At 43.5% G+C, this 19,427-nt stretch overlaps 1 protein-coding gene across 1 annotated transcript in view; it reads left to right on the top strand.

Annotated features, from left to right (window-relative positions):
• Window positions 1–19,427, top strand: part of OBSCN (obscurin, cytoskeletal calmodulin and titin-interacting RhoGEF) — a 498,370-nt gene that overhangs the window by 463,622 nt on the left and 15,321 nt on the right. Inside the window, exons 109-111 of the mRNA XM_085876584.1 lie at window positions 619–744; window positions 7,202–7,318; window positions 11,041–11,208. Of these exons, the coding sequence (XP_085732710.1) occupies window positions 619–744; window positions 7,202–7,318; window positions 11,041–11,208 (411 nt within the window). The remainder of the gene's footprint in view (window positions 1–618; window positions 745–7,201; window positions 7,319–11,040; window positions 11,209–19,427) is intronic.

Genomic DNA, 19,427 nt, shown 5'->3' with positions numbered 1-19,427 from the left:
TCTCGAGTTATCGTGCCTTCAAACAAACAAACAAACAAACAAACAGAAACGGCAGTCATCAATATACTTACGAAATCTAAAGATTTCGAAAGTAATAAACATTAATTGTGACGTCATTCGTGACCTCATATGTGTCTTGTCATTGGTCGACAGATAAATGGCCGTAACTTGGGAACCGCTCGTCGGATCGATATCAAACCTCGAAAAGGCACATCCGCGGGTCCCCGGCAATATTCCTGGCAAGTTTCAATCCGACCGGACCGGCGGTCGTTGAGAAATGGCAGTCGCAGACAGACAGACAGACAGACAGACACACAGAGATTGCTGGAATTATAGATAGATACTCTCTGTTCTTTTTCATCCTCCATTGAGTACGAGCCTTAATTTCCCCTTCAATGACAAAGCATTTTCACCCTTCGAACTTCCCTGCCAGTAAAGTGGAAGGGCATTTGATTCATAGTTCAATCCAGCTCTGCTGGAACGAGCTCGAAACCAGACTGGGCAAGTAAATCTGAGTACCTCGTCGTAACCTTCAGTTAAGCTCAGTTTCTACCTTGGTTGTATCGTCTCATCAGTAACGTTGATTTGTCTCATTCCTTGTTTTATATTCCCACCAAGAAATGGAGCCGGATAGACTTTCTCGATGGGAACGCTGGGGCATATCAAGAAGCAGCAGAAAGGACGTACACAAAAAGAGTGCCGATACACATCCTAATTTACAGGCTGGGCCTTCCCATAATGAAGGTACTTCCTTTAAGATTGGGATGCTGAGTCTGGATAACATGCTGTAACTTTGGCCAGGATTTATCCACTTTTCTCAATTCTTCCACGGTCCAAACATTTTGCATTTATACTGTTTCTGAACATTCCCTTGTTTTAAGTGTACGCTCATCCAATGAGCATGACAAGACAACCTCGAGAGTAAATCCTGAATTACGTTTTGTCAGATGGTGATTGGGAATTTGCAGATCTCATCAATGTGTTCTGGTCAAAGGATAGATGACACATACGATGGCTGTAAGGAGACATGGACAGAAGGGGAAAGAATCAGCAGGTGTTGAACAGATTGTGGATGTGCATTTGTGAGCACTTGAGGTAGTGATGGGCAGCATAATGGATAGAGTGAAGTGAGAACAACGAGGCAACAGACACAAGGAGATGATTCCACAAACGGCAGAATAAGGGGACAAATGAATGCAGGTGGGAAATCAGCCTGGAATTCGGGAGGGTCAGCAGGTGACGGGTTCTCGAGGAATGTGTCTGACCTGGGGTGGCTTGTGAAGCTCAGAAGCAGTAGAGAGAGCAGGAGAAGCCAGGCCAAATGTAAGCTTTTATCAAATAGAGATTCCATTCTCTCTATCGAGTGCAGCCTGTGGCTACTGGTTTTATCATTGGTTGGGACGCAGCTATGCCGCTGATGCAGTGTCCCCCTTACCAGTACACTGCTACTCATTTTGCTGACCTCAGAAGGAAGACAGGCTGTGTCAACCTCCTGGTGTGTATTAATTCAGATTCCATTAATCTGCTGCTATTGGGAGAGTGACAGTCTTTGGGAATCCACCTCTTGCCTTGTGATACCAGTGGTGTGGAAGGCTTTCCGTTTGACTGCATCAAGATGAGCAAGGTGGGAAGCAGGAGTGCCAGCCCAGACTGGAGAGTCAAACTGCATCAGGTCAGGTCAGGTATGGGAGCATGTGCCGGAGCAGCGCGTCGCTGCGTCCACTTTCCGCCAGGACTCTAGGGGCCTCCGTCTGGCCATCCCCCATGCAGATGCCTGGCCCATCCCCATTTGCTTGAGATGCTGATCTACCTGCCACAACGATGAGGCATGTGGTTGGCCCACGGCCTTCTCTCACAAGGCTCCCTCGCCGAGAGAATCTGGTGAGCAGGATCAGTGTCAGGAAAATGAGCCACATGTCCATGCAGCTGCAGCTGATGCTCACTGACGATGCAGGTAACAAATTGCATTTGAGTCTCTCCCAGCAACCGCTCATTGGACACAAAGTCCGACCAGTCATAGCAAAATATTCTCCGAAGAGTCCTGGTACCAAAGGAATTAAGTCTCCATCTCAGATCCCTGGTCAGAGTCCAAGTCTAAAATCCAAAGAGCAAGACTGGAAGCACCAAGAACCTGAAGACTCAGACTTTCATCCTCTTGCACAAGTACCGGCAGCACCACAACCCATGGTCCAGTGAATCCATGACTCCCCAGACCTGACCCAGAAGTCTATTGACCTCTGACTCACAGCCAGCAGAGACTTGAATATCACCACCAAGTTAAGGGAATCTCTCCACGACCTCGACATCCTCACCACAAACAGGTACAGACAAGATAGCGGGATACAAGATGTCATTGAAAGCCTGGATCTTCGTTTTGACCAAGGAAACCCATCATCCCAGTGGCTCTGACTCCTCATTCAGCACATCGAGGGCCCCCAAAAGGATATCTAAAGTCTCCGCAAAGGTGACTGAATCATCTGCGAAATCAAGCTCAGAGATCTTGACATTCCCAAACGATGCACCGCAACTTGATCTCTCCGGCACCCTCCCAAGAATACAGTCCATGCAAGTGCTGAAAAGTGTGGGGGCCAGTACACACCTTTGGCAAACTCCAGTAACAACTGGACATAAGTCGAAGATGGTACCACCACATCTCACAGCACTCTCAGTACCAGAGTAGAGTTCAGACATCAGATTGATCAGTTTTGGTGACACCCCACGAAGACCAATAATCCTCCAGAGGGCATCGCGATTCACGGAATCAAATGCTTTACAGAGATCAACATAGGCTGCAAGCAGCCCCTGCCGAAACTCTCGTCTGTATTCGGTGGGGACCCGTAGAGCAAGGATACGGTCAATCGTTGACCTCTTTGGTGTAAAAGCCTGACTGCTCTGGGCACTGGTGCTCAAGCAGATGGTGGCGAATCCTCTCATGAATTATAATTATCCGAGCAAAGACCTTGCCTGGAATTGAGAGCAGCGTCACCCCTCGGTCGTTGTTGCAGTCCTGGTGATCACCCTTCCCTTTCCAGAGGCACAACAAGACCCCTCTTCCAATCAGTTGGGATGATGCCTGTGTTCCAAGCAGAGCACAGAACTGCATGCAACAACACGAGTACAGCATTTCCACCAGCCTTGGGAAGTTCAGCATGGATGCCACAGATCTCTGGAGTTTATCCATTTCAACCGGTTCACCGCAGCCTGTTTCCACAAATGAAGGTGGACCACAGTTGATTAGAGGGACAGCAATAGGGGAGGAACACCCCTGACATCCAATTCAACAGCTGGTGGATCAGCATGGTTCAGCTGCTCAAAGTAATCGCCCCAGCGGGCCTTCACTTCGGAATCCAACGTCAAGAGCCCACCAATTCCCCTGTAAGCAGGACAAGAATCACTTGACCGCAGGTGATGCTCTACCCCCTCACAGATTCCTCGCACATAGGCATCCTTGTCTCCCCTTAGTGCAAGTACAGTTTTATGCCTCAACTCCCTGAACAGCTCAGCTCTGCCATTTAGCCTGGCCCTGCAACTCTGGTAAATGGTATCCAGTGTCCTTTGAGAGACAAAATTCTTCTTTGCCCAACTGTGAGTTCCAAGATATCCACCGACAACATCAGGGATGGTGGTCTTGAAGGCACTCCACAAGTCTTCAGGATCCCCCAAAGCACCCAGACCCCCCAAATATCTATTCAGCCTGTTTGCAAACTCCTCAGCTCCCCTCTCATTGTTGGACTTGGAAAACATCCAGCCTCGGCTGTGATGGGACCATTCTCCTGGATTTATGCTGCAACCTCAGAGTTGCTACAATAAGCCTGTTGTCAGTGTTGAGTAACTGAGCACTCTGATAGACCCTGCAGTTCTGGATCATCGTCCAGCAACCATCAGTGAACACATGGTCAATCTCCTTTGCCACAGCGCCAGCATTGGAATACCAAGTCCAGCGATGAGCTTGTGGGCACTGAAACCATGAACCGGCCACCATAAGTCCATGACTTCTTGCAAGGTCAAGGAACTTCGTGCTATTCAGGTTCACAGTTCCTGACCCATGGGGACCAACACACATCTCATAACCATCCCTATCAGTTCCAGTCGATGCATTGAAATCCCCCAAGACGAGAAGAGTGTCTCACCTGGGGCACTAATCAACCATGGACTTGAGCTAGGCATGGAATGCCTCCTTCCCGGTGAGATCACTCACCTCGGTCGGAGCATATTCAGAGACCAAGGTAACGACACCCAAGGAGTGATGAATCTTTAGTTTCATATGCTCGTTGACCGGTGTTACCTCAATTTTCATTGGAGTCAGCTTATTGGACAAAGCTGCAGCAACTCCTTGGGCATGGCAACTAATAGTCGGTGTAACCACCCACCATGATCTCGCCATGATCTGGTCACCGAACCTCAGAGAGTGCTGCAATACCGATGTTCAAACGCTTGAGCTCAGATGATAACAAAGACATGTGATCATCCTCTCTTCGGGATAGGACATTCCAGTCCCCCACCGAAATGGACCACCTTAGGTTAACCCAAGGAGACCACCGTCTGGTGGATGACACCTCAGCACTATCTTGACGCACACTACCCCAATCCAACCTGGGAAGGTTACCGGATGTTTTTCCTCCTATCATCAAAGAATCTGGATCCCAAAGGGTTTGCCCCAATCCCGTCATCCAGTGAGCTTTCCTCGAAGGGCAGCTGCACAGGAGGTACTCCCATGAAAACTGAGTTTTCAGTTTTCTTTGCATTTTAGTGTGTTTTACGGAGTGAATGGTTTTACAGTGGCCGGAGTGGAAATCCTGCCACCACCCTCCTCAAATAAAATGGTATCCCAACTGCAAGAGGACGTCCGCTGACACAGTTGGGCACTTGAAATGGATGGCCATTGGCTCACAAGGAGCTCCTCCTCCCCCCCCTCCTTGACTGCATGGAGGTCCAGATGAAAGGCTTTTCCACTGTGATGAGCTCAATGTGGCTCAGGAATGCCTTTGATGGTGACTGGCCTTTGATGCTCACTTTGTGACATGATCCTGCCATGAAAGGTTGCGGTCGATCGTGAAGCTAAGCAGTTCCAGAGAATGCACCTCCTTTCAGTGGCTGTCTTGAGAAATGGATTCTCTAGTTTGATTGTCAATCCTTGTGTCGCGACAGTGGAGAAGGCATGATGGGACTGAAGCACAGTTCCTGAAGACTAGAGCATTTATGCTCTCAGTACCAGTTGCAGAAGAGGTGTTGAGCTGGATAAGTAACTTCTCCATTATGGTAGAGGAGAAGTTAACATCCTGAAGATAACATTCTGCAAAGGTGGAAAGGGTGGGTACAGGAAGGGATGATTTTGAGACTTAGTCTTTTGATTGAAAACAGTTGAACTTTTCTTTTTCTTGAGCATTGTCCAACACAATTCCAACCTTTTTGAGGAAATTAATAGAAGGGGGACGTGTACCACTAACAGACCAGACCAGCTCCCACCAGGCTTCGGAGGATAGTGAGAGGCTGGCTAATTTGAATTAAAGGTAAGCTTGATGTTTGGGCTGAGTTCTTCATAGGACAGCTACACAAATAGTTCAGGTCATGTGGAGAGACTGCAAGCTGCAATCAGTCGGGGTTGCCTTGCAGAAGGAGAATTCCAATTGTTTTCTTGCATCAGCTACCAGGGTCAAGATCAAGGACTGAAATTTGAATGCAGGATGAAATGTACTTGTGAAGAAGAGCAATTAGTTAATTGTCAAAGAAATTCCAGGAGCCATGAGTGGTAGGAGCTGATACGATGATGAACTTGTTATTACTGGTGAGAACACATTTTAGGTCAGACCGATCAACTTTTGCAAAGTGCAGTATTACAAGTCTGTGCTTTTGAGGTTCTCTCATTACCTCCACCACCAAAGCTGGGCAGAGGTTAATTTTTCACCACTGTCTGTCTTCATCTGTGAACAGGATATGTCAAAAAGTTATGTACGGATTCAGATTCGATTTGGTGGAGAGGTTGGGTATGTGACGGGATGAAATGATTAGATTTTAGTGAAGATCCGGATCCCGATACGAGAATTTTAAAAGTGATTCTTCACCGTTGAGAAATGAGGCCAAAAACCATACATAGCATGATATCTCAAAAAATCGTGAATGAGTTATGACAAAACTACATGGATGAGTTGGATAGGTGACAAGAACAAGCCGATTGGATTTGGGTTCAGGTTCGGATGCAGATCAAGCCTATGGGTAGGATACAAAACGTAAACTGTTCGGCCATGTGATGAAGTAGGTGAATCAATGCCAAGCCCAGTGCCACATTTAGGGCTGTGGAGGCCCATGGGCAATTTCGGACATGAGGCCCCTGGGCAGTGATTGACTGGTCATCCTATGATAATTATAATCTCACTCCTCCTGTCTTCTTACAATTTGGACTTGTGAACATAACACAACTTTTTATTATTTATAATGCAAATCTGCATCATAAACCAATTTTTTTGAGTATTTTAGAAGATATGCCTGCTGATACTGAAAAACAGTTTGGTGGAGGCCCCCATATTGTGGAAGCCCCTGGGAAACTGCCCAGTCTGCCCTGCTCTAAATCCGGCGCTGACCAAGCTCGCTGGCGTGGTGGCAATTGAAGTGTCCACAAGTGAGAAACAGCAGAGAGCTGAGTGTAATTGTTTGTGGAGATCATCATGCATTAAGCCATTGGAGTTTGGGGGATGGTAGACCACACAAAGAAACAATACGTTCATGTTATGGTGAGGGATCCAAAGCCAAAAGTACTCCATAGGGTTGAGGGAAACCAATGAGGTGCACGGGTTGTGGGGAAGGGAGCAATGAATGGACACAAATTAGCCTGGACTTCAAAAGAATGGTTCCAAGACATGAGGGAAGGCCGGAGTTTACCATTCCAAAAAGGAGAAGAAAAAAAAAAGAATCAACCACTTTTTGAACATGTGTTATGAAAACTTCCAAGGGATATGCAGCCTTTATCATGTTACAAAACATGGAGAACATCAAGTTCTTCAGAACGAACACCACACCCCCTCCCATCCCCTCCCCATGAAAGCTGTGAAATCAAGTCCCACCATTCGCGCAATCTTTGTTTAAGCATGTCCTCCAGTCACTCCTAATATATATTTGTCACACACACACACACACACACACACACCATTTTAAGTTGTTTGGTTGAGTGGGTTGTGTGAGCCACAAGCTGGGGTTGTGTGAACAGGTCTTCCTCCACGATTTCCAGTGGAGCTCAGAGATGAAAACGTCATTGACAGCCATCCGATCACACTGCAGTGTCTGCCAGATGGCTTACCATTTCCTGATATCTGCTGGTTAAAGGGTGAGTGCAATGTGTCAAAAATTTAGTGAGCCAGAAAAATGGATAAGATACTTAAAGATGTTTACATAACATTTGCCAGGCAGTGCAAGGAAAAAAAATAAGAAAGCCTGTCCGGGGTAGATCTGTTTGTTGTCTTGATCTGTGCCATGGGGGCTCGGAGGATGGCCTCTGTATGCACACTCCCCTTTGAACTGTGTAACCTGCATTGGAATCCCAACCTACCTATAAACTGTCACCCTGGTGTTTGACATTCAGAGTGAGGGAACCATATATGTTTTGTTAAGCTGAAGTACCCACCTGCCGACACTGCTCATTGGTTGATGTTAATGATCCCACGGTGTCTTCCACGCAAAGGAAGCGAGCTCTCGTCAATACCTCGAACAAATTCCAAATTCTTGCCATATCCTACAAGGGCACTGCATCACAGTCACAGCCACCCTTCCAGCGATGATGCAACCCAGCTGCTGCGTGCTGCATGTGAATAAATGAATGAATGAATGAAGCTCTCTCAGGCTTGGTTTCAATCCCAATGTCCAAATTCAACATGAAAACATTACCAAATTATTGAATATAACCCTGAATGTAATCCAACCATTTAAATTGTTTAGACATGCTGTATGCTCCAAATGTGAAAAAAAAATTTTTACCACGTGTTCACGAAGCGTACAAAGCAGAGTTAAGCAATTGGTCCACTCTGTCTATGGACATCAGTCTATGATAAGGAACTACGTGATTTCAATTGAATGTTATATTTTGAACACAAATCGGAACATGAACCTGAAGTTTATCAGGACTTTGGCTCTGAATTGGGAAACAGTATGGAATCTCGTTCTGATCGCAACTGCACACAGAGGAGTAAGGTAACTGTTCTCATATTTCTATCTGTCTGGCAGTTAAACAAAATCGAAAAACATTCCAGGAGGAAACTTACTGTTTTAGGGATGTCATAAAGGACACAAACAACCAACAGGAAGAACTAATTTGACGTGTTGAATAAAGTGGTGTAAAAGACAGTGCGTCAACGGTGGTAAACCTCTGAAAAAAGGTGGATTTTTTTTTTTCAACAACCTTTAAAACCTTTACTTTATTTCAATTTAATTATATACTTGAACACTGCAGAATGCAAATCGCCTTTTCGCTACTTCCAAGAACCTCCAGTTTTGCAGTACTTGGACAAAATATTACGCCATTTTCCGTTATCTCGGCTGATCAAATTTGCCACTCGGTGCTCGGTGTTGGGGAATATCGAGATGCAGACACAATGGTGCCTCATAGAAAATATAGATCGTGCTCGGAAACGCAAAGCAAGAGTTGAAATGACCCTTCCTATGTCATTTTTCTCAAGACTGTGTGAGGTAATTAAAAGAAAAAAAAATTATATATGAGAAACGAAAGTTATTAAGAGCATAAAATAAGTATTATTTTCCTGTATTAAGAATATAAGATAAAGCATTCTTTTCTTGTATTAAGAACATGAAACAGTTATTTTCCTGTATTAAGAACAAAAAACAGTTATTTTCCTGTATAAGAAAATAAAATAGTGTTATTTTCCTGTATTAAGAACATAAAATAAGGTGTTATTTTCCTGTATGAAGAACATAAAACATTGTTATTTTCCTGTATTAAGAACATAAAATAAAGTGTTATTTTCTTGTATTAAGAACATAAAACAAACTGTTATTTTCCTTTATTGAGAACATAAAACAATATTATTTTCCTGTATTGAGAACATAAAACAAACTGTTATTTTCCTGCATTAAGAACAAAATAAAATATTATTTTCCTGAATGAAGAGCATCAAATGAAGTATTCTTTTCCTGTATTAAGAACATCAATTAAAGTATTATTTTCCTGTATTAAGAACATAAAATGAAGGATTATTTTCCTGCATTAAGAACATCAAATAAAGTATTATGTTCCTGTATTAAGGACAAAATAAAGTATTATTTTCCTGTTTTTAGAACATCAAATAAAGTATTATTTTCCTGCATTAAGATCATCAAACAAAGTATTATTTTCCTGTATTATTTTCCTGTATTAAGATCATCAAATAAAGTATTATTTTCCTGTATTAAGAACATCAAATAAAGTATTATTTTCCTGTTTTAAGAAAATGAAATAAAGTACTTTCCTGAATTAAAATATCAAATAAAATATTTTCCTGTATTAAGAACACAAAATAATGGGTTTTTTTGTTTGTTTTTTGTTGTTGTTACTTCATTAAATTATTCATGAAATTTACATTTAATAATAATGATGGTAAACTTGATCCAGTAATGTGATTGTGATGTTGATGATGGTGACGATAAAGATGAGTTGATGGAGATGATGGTACATCTTCATAATGGCCGCCTCCTGTTTAACCCGAAATGCATGGCATGCCCGCTAATGCAATATATCGATAACAAAACATGGTTCTTTGAAGTATTATGAATATGATTTGGTTTGTACAGTCTTCAAGTATATAATTCAATCTAAATAAGGCCAAAAAAAAAAAATGTTGCATTGGCGTAACGGGTCACTGAAAAATAGGGTAGGTCGGTCGGGATCTTTTTTTTTTTTTTTTTTTTTTCCTAATAAATCCCTCCCAAAATCTCCCCCGGCTCGAGTACCACCCTTTTTGTCGGCGGGTTCTGTCCGAAACACTTCCGGGTTTTTGCGATCGCGATCGCAATCAACAAGATACTTGAAATCGATAGCAAAAAAACAAAAAAAAAAACGTAGGGTCGGCGGAATTTTTATGGTCGGGCGGGTTACGCCAATGCAACATTTTTTTTATGGCCTAATGGTTTAAAGAGGTTTAAAGGTGTATACATATATGAATTCCGAGTTTTACCACCTTTTTAACCACCCTATTATCCAGCGTCTATTACACCACACGTACATCGGTTATTCGTGCCTGTTATTTATGTCCCTTGTAGCACCCTTAAAAAGTGCTCAAATGGGATGAATTCAGTGCCAATGTATGGTAAAATGAAACACTTGTCTTCATATTCATGTGCCGATTCGTATTCAGAAAATAACATTTGATTTAAATAAGCTGTTCCTTGATTATAAACTGATAAGACGGTCGGACAGAAATTAACCAATTGCCTTACCAAGCTTTTCACTTAGTTTGTGGATTCGATAAAAAAATTTTTTTAAGTAATTCTTCACCATTCTTCACCATCGGGCCAAACAAGATATACAGCGTGACATGTCAAAACGTTATGGATGAGTTATGACAAAAATAGGATGAGTTGGGTTGGTGACAAAAACAAGCCAGTTAGATTTTGGTTCAGGTCCGGATACAAAATGTCAACAGTTCCGCCTGGTTTTTCATTGTCTTTGTTTCCTAATGCCACAGCTGTTTTTTCATGACTACCTCGTATGAAGCTCAAAGCAGTCTCATTTTGTACCATTTTCAAATTTATTTTTTCATCACTGAACATCATCTCTGTACATTACTTCACCAAATCTAGATTGTTTGTAATTTCCCAAAATCATATTGTATCCTCCAGCAATGAGAGTGTTGTGACTGTAATAAGATATTAACCAAACCAATCGCTGTTCTCATTGCTTAAAATTCCAAATATCTTCATTTGGTTTCTGGGAGGTTTTACGATAATTTTAACTTGAATTCCTTCCAGATTACTGCTGTTTAACCTGAAAACTCAGAAAAACAATGCTGGCTCTACCCTTTTGTTGACCATATCAGAAAATGTTCCCTCTGCCACCCATAGATGGAGAACCGCTACGCACAGACAACAGGGTGCAACTTTCATGTGCACCCGATGGACGGTACATCATGACGGTACTGGGATCCACCAGTGGCGATGCTGGGAGATACCAATGTGTTGCTACGAACTGTGCAGGACGTGCTGTTTCTACTTGCTATGTGACCCTGGCGAGTGAGTCCATATTATAGATATTCAATTGACCACAAAGTGCTAACATCATTTCCAATCATGCCACAACCATGATGCCACCTACAGCTAATAACTCACTTCTTGGCTACAGGTGCTTGCAACTGGCAATATTAAAAAATAATTTAGTTTCCTTCGCAGCAACTGGAGAATATAAAAAGTCGACAAGATGATATTTTTGTAATAACATGCCACTGGTTGTATGGTAGAAACAAAAGCACCACCCTCTCATCGAACAGTCGATTGTGCTCTCACAATGGCACGGTAAATTTATAATAAAATAGTGAAATCCCCCTCCCTCTCCTCCCCCATGCTCAACTTTTGAATTTAGCTTACATCCAGTGTGCACATTGCACATGTATGGGAGAGGGTATTATATCTACTGTTATTTTTATTAGCACCACAAGGGAAGAGTCGAGCACAAAAACCAAGAGCCACCCCCCCCCCCCTCGGTGGAAACCAAAGAAAGAAGATTAGAGAATGTAATGAAGTGGATGGCAGTGCCATCCATATTTTATTCAAAGTAAAATTTTCGTGGAATTTTTTTTTTATTGCCTACCCTGAGCAAGCTCTACTGGAAGTGACATAAATACTGGTCAAAGCAGTCTGGGTAAAACCAATGTGGTGGCCAACATCGTCACATGTGCTGTGGTGCGGAGGTGTATCCTAAAGTTCCTTCATGTGAGAATATCAAAACGGATGAAATTCACACGAGATTATCCATCCAATTTGGTGATGCATGACCTTCAACAAGTTGTGTTTAAACAGTACAGTGAGTTTAACTGTAGATGTGAATTGGTGAGTGAGCTTGAGTATTCTTACGTGCAACCAACTGTTGTCATTCTTCCTCTACTTTTTTATGCAGCACATGGCTGTGAGTATCATCATTGGCTGAAGGGGGCATGGCTGTGCTGCTGATGCAGCTCCCCCTGTAGGTTAAGGCAGCAATTTTAAATTTGTTCAGGATGCCTGCAACAACTCTCCAACTCTTAGCAAAGGCGGATGGGATGCCCAGTTTAGCGTCCATCCGAGGGATGCACACATTGGTCAATCATCCTGCCTGCGAGACACCAGAATGAGTCAGAATTCAAACCCAGGCTCGACGGCTCAGAGGCGAGTGAGTATGTGTACCTCTTGGGCCCTGACCATCCTTTGTCAGCCTTTGCTGTAAATTTCAAGTCAATCGAATGAAAACTGACAATTTTATGTGACCTTGACCGATGACCCTTTGTCCTTTTGACCTCAAAAACAATAGGCTTTTAGCTTTTGATTGGTAGACCAATCCAGTGACCATTTACCTCAAAAAAGTAATAGGCTTCTAGCTTTTGACTACCTCTATCAGGTGGTACGTTTTGTGAAGATCGATGTAGAATTACGACCTGTAGGTGATTGATAGGTAGACAGACAGAATAACAGACTGGACCAACCAATATACTTTACTTGGAAATCTTCGATTTTTGAATAATTAAGACCAATAATGTCCTCTTTTCTGTGGCTCGTATTGAAACCTTGTGAGAGCAGCTGACATTCCTGTTTAAAGTTTGACTTTGTGGGTCTTTGTTAAATTATCAAAATATATCAAAGGTTTGGTGTAAGAAGCATTTTCATGAGATCCATATTAGCACATCCACTTGGCTCAAACCATAAGATATCTGGATGAATGTGGATATATTTAATGATTATTAAATTATCCATTACCTTCCTTTCTGGGGGAAACAATGATCCATATTCAAGGGAAGCACGAAGTGCCCCTCCCTTTATATGGGACGGTTTCTCTCTATGCAACTTCAACACAGGGACTGAAAATTAGTTTCCCGGCTTCTTCTGGACAAAATTGGCTGCAAATTTCAGAAGCGAATTTTTTGTATGTCGAGGTAATATGTTCTAAATTTCAGCAACGTCGATTTCCGCATTCATGAGTTTTTAATGAAAACTCTCAAAATCAACGTTAGTGTCTGTGTGTCTGTCAGTCTGTCTGTCCATCCACCCGAAATGTGTTGGTGCTCATATCTCCATATCTCAAATTGAAACTATCTGAAACTTGGAATATCCATCGGCCAGTACATCGAATTAATGACTTTCAAAACGAGTTCCAACTTTGTGTCATTATTTTTGCTTTTTTGCTATTTTTTGCTCATATTCAACTATCCAAGCATCATCCACAAATAACTGTCAGAAACATGAAATTCTGCTTGGATTCCACCGAAGGGCAGCACTATCTTTCATTTATGGATATGTATTAGTAGATCAATTTATTTGTGCATCAAATAAGTCGTCTGCAATTGTACACATTCATTCATTCATTGAATCATCATTCACAAAGTACGTACTCAGTCATTTAATTATCATCTACAAAGTATGTACAAAGTCAACTGCTCAAACACCATCCATGAACTATGTACCCATTCTTGGGGAAAATGCCAGGGACATAGAAAAAGACCCTTTATATGGTATGTGCCATGTGGCAAACAATAGAAAAGAAGGAACATTCAATGGCTTGTGGAAAATGCCAGACGATAGAAAGTAAGGCGCATTCAAAAAAAATACTCTTGTGCATGATGTACTGCCCTTGTGGTCTGAGTAGGAGCCAAGTAATGCTCACAAAAAGTTCATATAAAGTGGCAAGAAAAATAGTTATTGATGCAAGACATTTCAGCTTTGCATTTTTAATTAATTTGTAAAAATTTCGAACAAAAATGTCTTCACTTTGTCATTATGGGGTATTTTCTGTAGATCGGTGACAAAAAAAATCTCAATTTAATCCATTTTAAATTCAGGCTGTAACAATAACATGTGGCAAAAGTTGAGGGGTGTGAATACTTTCTGAAGGCACTATAAAAGTAAAAATAAAACCAATGTCACCCACAGGGTGACCCATATCTTGCCAAAAGGTGACCACGTGTGACTTCTTTAAGGTCACACTGAGGTGAACAGAGCTGCTATCCACCAGGAGCGACTCCTTGAGGAATATCTGCCTACGAGAGATTCCGATGAGAATTGTTCTACAGAGTAACCATGAAAAATATGCGTTTGCCTCATAACGTCACCAAATGACGTCATAATGTCTCAAGCTTGACATATCTAGAAAGCACTCATAGAGGTGTTCAATTTGAGGGATTACACGATATGGTACCAAAGATTTCAAAATTTGACCTTGGGGTCAAAATATTTCGACCTCAGGCGCTAACCATGAAGGTCAAGGCCAATCGCCACCAAAAACTAATCAGCTGAGCACCAGACCATATATTACATTCCCAAAAAGTTTGGAGATGATTCGATTAAAATTACTCAAAAAATAAGGGTTTCGTCGACCTCCATGATTTACCGCAAAGTGACCTTGACCTTTGACCTTGACCTTGACCTTTATGTGTGCTGAAGGGTATTGTAATAATACTACGATATGTGTACCCACAAGAGTTTCCGATGAGAATTGTGCTCTACAGAGTGATATAAAGGTGAAAAATCCAATGATTACAGACAAACAAACAAATAAAATTTTCATGAAAAATCCGTTTTTTCGCCATGACGTCATCAAATGACGTCATAGCATCAAACCTTTGACAGATCTGGAAAGCACTTATCAAGCGCTTTCATATGAGGTATTACTCGATATGGTAACTAAGATTTCAAAATTTAACCTTGGGGTCAAAAACTTTCGACCTCCAGCGCTAACCATGAAGGTCAAGGCCGATCGCCACCAAAAATTAATCAGCTGAGCGCCAGACCATGAACTATATTCCCATGAAGTTTGAAGACGATCCGATCAAAATTACTCAAAAAATAAGCGTTTTGTCGACTCCCCTGATTTGCGACAGTGACCTTGACCTTTGACCTTGACCTTGAAAATTTTATGCGCTGAAAGGGACCTCTATAGGACTCTGATATGCGAAGTTACAAAAATTTCCAATGATAACTGTGCTCTGCAGAGTGATCGATATGTGATTACAGACAAACAAAAAAAAAACAAACAAAAAAACATACAAGCTGACTAACATATCTTGCAAAAACTTCGTTTTGGCAAGATAAACATGGGGAAGCCATGAAGCAATCTCTAAATCCGTCCGTAAAGCTGTGTGACAATATGTCTGTAAATTACATACTTTGGGAATGTACCTTTTTTGGGGGGAAATCACCCCCGTACAAGGCATAAAGCCACTCTCGGTAAGGGCATAAGTGAAGATAACATAAATATAAGGATAAAACAAAATAAAAGAAAGAGAAAAATAACAAGAAAACATCCAAGACACAGGAAGCAGAAAAAAATATAAAAAAATCAGGTGAAATGCGATGTCACCTGAAAGATCTCGAAAGTAGGAATTGACATTCCTCTTAAAGCTGGGTATATCGTCGGATAACGGGAAGCACGTTGCAGGTGGTGAATTCCAAAGCGAGACAGCACGAGGGATAAAACTCTCTGCACGGCCTTTTGTTCCGCATTTTGGATCAGCTATAGTGCATGGGTGTGCAGAGATAGCAAAATGAGTCTTGCGTCCAAACATTCGCACTGGAGGAACCAAGTTAGAAACTCCAGCAGAACATTTGCCATGAAAACTATCTGTAGAACAGACTAAGACTGGCAACTGACCTGCGGTGAGAGAGCGGTTGAAGAGTTGATCCCATCTCCACACCAACCAGGTTAACTTTGCATTTCTGGAGCCGATCAAGTAAAGATAAGTGTCAAGCTGGTGCTCCAACCCAAATGTGGCAACAGTATGACATGAGGGGACAAAAAAGTTGTCTTGTACAGCTCCAAAACAAAATCGGGAAGTGAATACCTCTGCGCTCGATAGAGACAACCAACTCACTTGGAAGCGCTCTGAGCAATATCAGAAACATACTTATGGCAAAAGGGTTGAGATGTCCAGACCGAGAAGCTGAAGCTCAGATGATTCCGTGAAGGTTGAAGCCCCCATGTGCACAGAAGGGAAAGACCTGTTTCTGGAGTGAGACGTGGACAACAATTTAGTTTTCTTTGCATTGAAGGTTACCAGCCAGTCATGCCCCCACTTCAACACATTCTCGAAATCATTGTCCAGTGAAACTCTAACCTCATTAAGAGTAGTGTTGAGTGAATCAGCAGATGTACAGTAAAGTGAGGAGTCATCATCACACATGGCTTGCTGAGAAAGAACATTATCATGAAGATCATTGATATAAAACCTTTTAAACCTTGTGAACATTAAAACGACTGAGGAATTCAGAACATTGAGACGAAAAACAAAACCTGTCAAAGGGTGGAGGAGCTCATTGCATTCCAATGGCCATCCACATCGAGTTCCCCACTGTGTCTGTGGATGTCCTCCTGCAGTTGGGGTCCTTTTCGAGAAGGAAGTTGGTGGCAGCATTTGCACTCCGGCCACCGTAAAACCCTTCATTCCACAAAACATACGAAAAGCACAAAGAAATCTGAAAACCCACTCCGTGGGAGTACCTCCTGTGCAGCTTCCCTTCGCAGGGCAGCTCACCGGATGACGGGATTGGGGCAAAGCCTTCGGGACCCCACTCTTTGATGATGGGACGAAAACTACGGGGTAATGTTTCTGGTCAGATTGTCGAAGTGTGTCTCGGGTGGTGCTGAGGTGTCATCCGCCAGATGGCGGTCTCCTTGGGTTAACCTGAGGCGGTCCCTTTGGGTGGGTGCCTGGAATGTCCTATCCCTAAGAAGAGAGGATGATCACCTGTCTCTGTTATCATCTGAGCTCAAGCGTTTGGACATCGGTATTGCAGCTCTCTCTGAGGTTCAGAGACCGGATTGCGGCGAGATCATGGCGGGTGGTTACACCTACTATTGGTCTGGTCACTCTGATGGTTACCATGCCCAAGGAGTTGCTATAACCGTTTCCAATAATCTGACTCCAATGATAATTGAGGTAACACCGGTCAATGAGCGTATTTTGAGATGAAGGATTCATCACCGAATGGGTGTAATTTCCCTGGTCTCTGTCTATTCTCCGATTGAGGCGGGTGATCTCACCATGAAGGATGCATTCTATGCCCTGCTCGAGTCTGTGGTTGATCAGTGCCTGAGGCAAGATACTCTTCTAGTCTTGGGGGAATTTGATGCATCAACTGGAACTGATAGGGATGGTTATTAGATGTGTGTTGATCCCCATGGGTTTGGAACTGTGAACCAGAATAGCACTAAGTTCCTTGACTTCGCAAGAAGTCATGGACTTAGGGTGGCCGGTTCATGGTTTCAGCGCCCATAGGCTCATCACTGGACTTGGTATTCCAACGCTGGCGGTGTGGCAAAGGAGATTGACCATGTGCTCATTGATGGTCACTGGAGGATGATCCAGAACTGCAGGGTCTACCGGAGAGCTCAGTTCCTTAATACCAACCTCGGGCTTGTTGAAGCAACTCTGAAGTTGCAGCTTAAATCCAGGAGAATGGCACAATTCCAGCCGAGGCTGGATGTTGGCAAGCTCAAGGATGAGAGTGTGGCTGAGTGGGAAATTGGGGGTCTGGGTGCTTTGGGGAATTCTGAAGAGTTGTGGAGTGCTTTCAAGACCACCGTCCTTCTTGTTGTTGTTGTTGTTGTTGTTCAAGACCACCTTGATGTCAATGTTGATGTTGCTGGTCGATGTTTCGGAACTCACCGTGGGGCAAAGAAGAATTTTGTCTCTCAAGGGACACTGGATACCATTGACCAGAGTCGCAGGGCCAGGCTGAATGGCAGAGCTGCGCTGTTCACCAAGTTGAGGCGTAAAACTGTACGTGCACCAACGGTGGACATGAAGGCCTATGTGCAAGGAATCTGTGAGGGGGTAGAGCATCACCTGTGGTCAAATGATTCTCTTCCCGCTTATAGGGGAATTCACACATTGCGTTTCTCCAAGCCCATCCTTCGGTAGACTGCTGTTTGAGCGGAGCGCGGTGGGCTCTCGATCGAGAAGTCCGAAGGAAGGCCTGCTCGGCTGGTTATTTTGAGCGACTATGCTGTGCTGATCCAGCAGCTCTCGAGCTGGATGTCAGGGGTGTTACTATCCCGATTGCTGACCCTCCAATCAAATGTGGTCCACCTTTGCTTGTGGAAGCACAGGCTGCGGTGAAGCCGCAGCTCCTGTGGTGTACTTGTGTACACCACAGGGGTAAATAACTGTGGTGAAGAAATGGGGTAAAGCTCCTGGGATCTGTGGTGTCCATGCTGAGCTTCTAAAGGCTGGTGGAAATGCTGTACTCGTGTCGTTGCATGCAGTTCTGTGCTCTGCCTTGAACACAGGCATCATCCCAACTGACTGGAAGGAGGGGCCTTGTTGTCCCTCTCTGAAGAGGGAAGGGTGATCGCCAGGACTGCAACTATGGAAGGGTGATGCTGCTCTCAGTGCCGGGCAAGGTCTTTGCTCGGATAATTCTCGATAGGGTTCGCCACCATCTGCTTGAGCACCAGCGTCCAGAGCAGTCAGGCTTTACACCAAAGAGGTCAACGGTTGACCGTATCCTTGCTCTTCGGGTCCTCACCGAAGGCAGACGAGAGTTTCGGCAGGGGTTGCTTGCAGCCTATGTTGATCTCTGTAAAGCGTTCGATTCAGTGAATCGGGATGTCCTCTGGAGGATTCTTGGGCTTCGTGGGGTGCCACCCAAACTGATCGATCTGATGTCTAAACTCTACTCTTGTACTGAGAGTGAATTGAGATGCGGTGGTACCATCTGTGACTTATCAGGGGTGTCTACTTGTTCCCACACTTTTCGTCACTTGTGCGGACAGGATTCTGGGGAGGATGTCTAAGACATCAATCTGCGGTGCATTGTTTGGGAATGTCAAGATCTCTGACCTTGATTTTGCAGATGATGCAGTCATCTTTTTGGAGACTCCAGATGTCCTTTTGGGGGCCCTCGAGATTCTGAATGAGGAGTCGGATCCACTGGGATTACCGGTTTCCTCGGTCAAATGTAAGATACAGGCTTTCAATTACATCTTGGATGCTGCTGTCTTGTCTGTGCCTGTTCATGGTGAGGATGTTGAGGTCACGAAGAGATTCACTTACCTTCTCAGTGATATTCATATCTCTGCTGGCTGAGAGTAGAAGGTTAATCGACATCTGGGTCGGGCCTGGGGAGTCATGGATTCACTGGATCATGGGGTGTGGCGCTTGCCGGTACCTGTGCGGGAGGACGAAAGTCCGAGTCTTTAGGTCCTTGGTGCTTCCAGTCTTGCTCGACAGATGTGAGACTTGGACTCTGACCATAGATCTGGGACGGCG

This window comes from Eptatretus burgeri, chromosome 4, assembly GCF_056783735.1.
Source record: "Eptatretus burgeri isolate ZD-2024b chromosome 4, Ebu_testis_v1, whole genome shotgun sequence".
Classification (NCBI taxonomy): Eukaryota; Metazoa; Chordata; class Myxini; order Myxiniformes; family Myxinidae; genus Eptatretus; species Eptatretus burgeri.
Note: the sequence above shows the minus strand (reverse complement) of the source record. Positions and strands in the feature narration are given on the sequence as shown.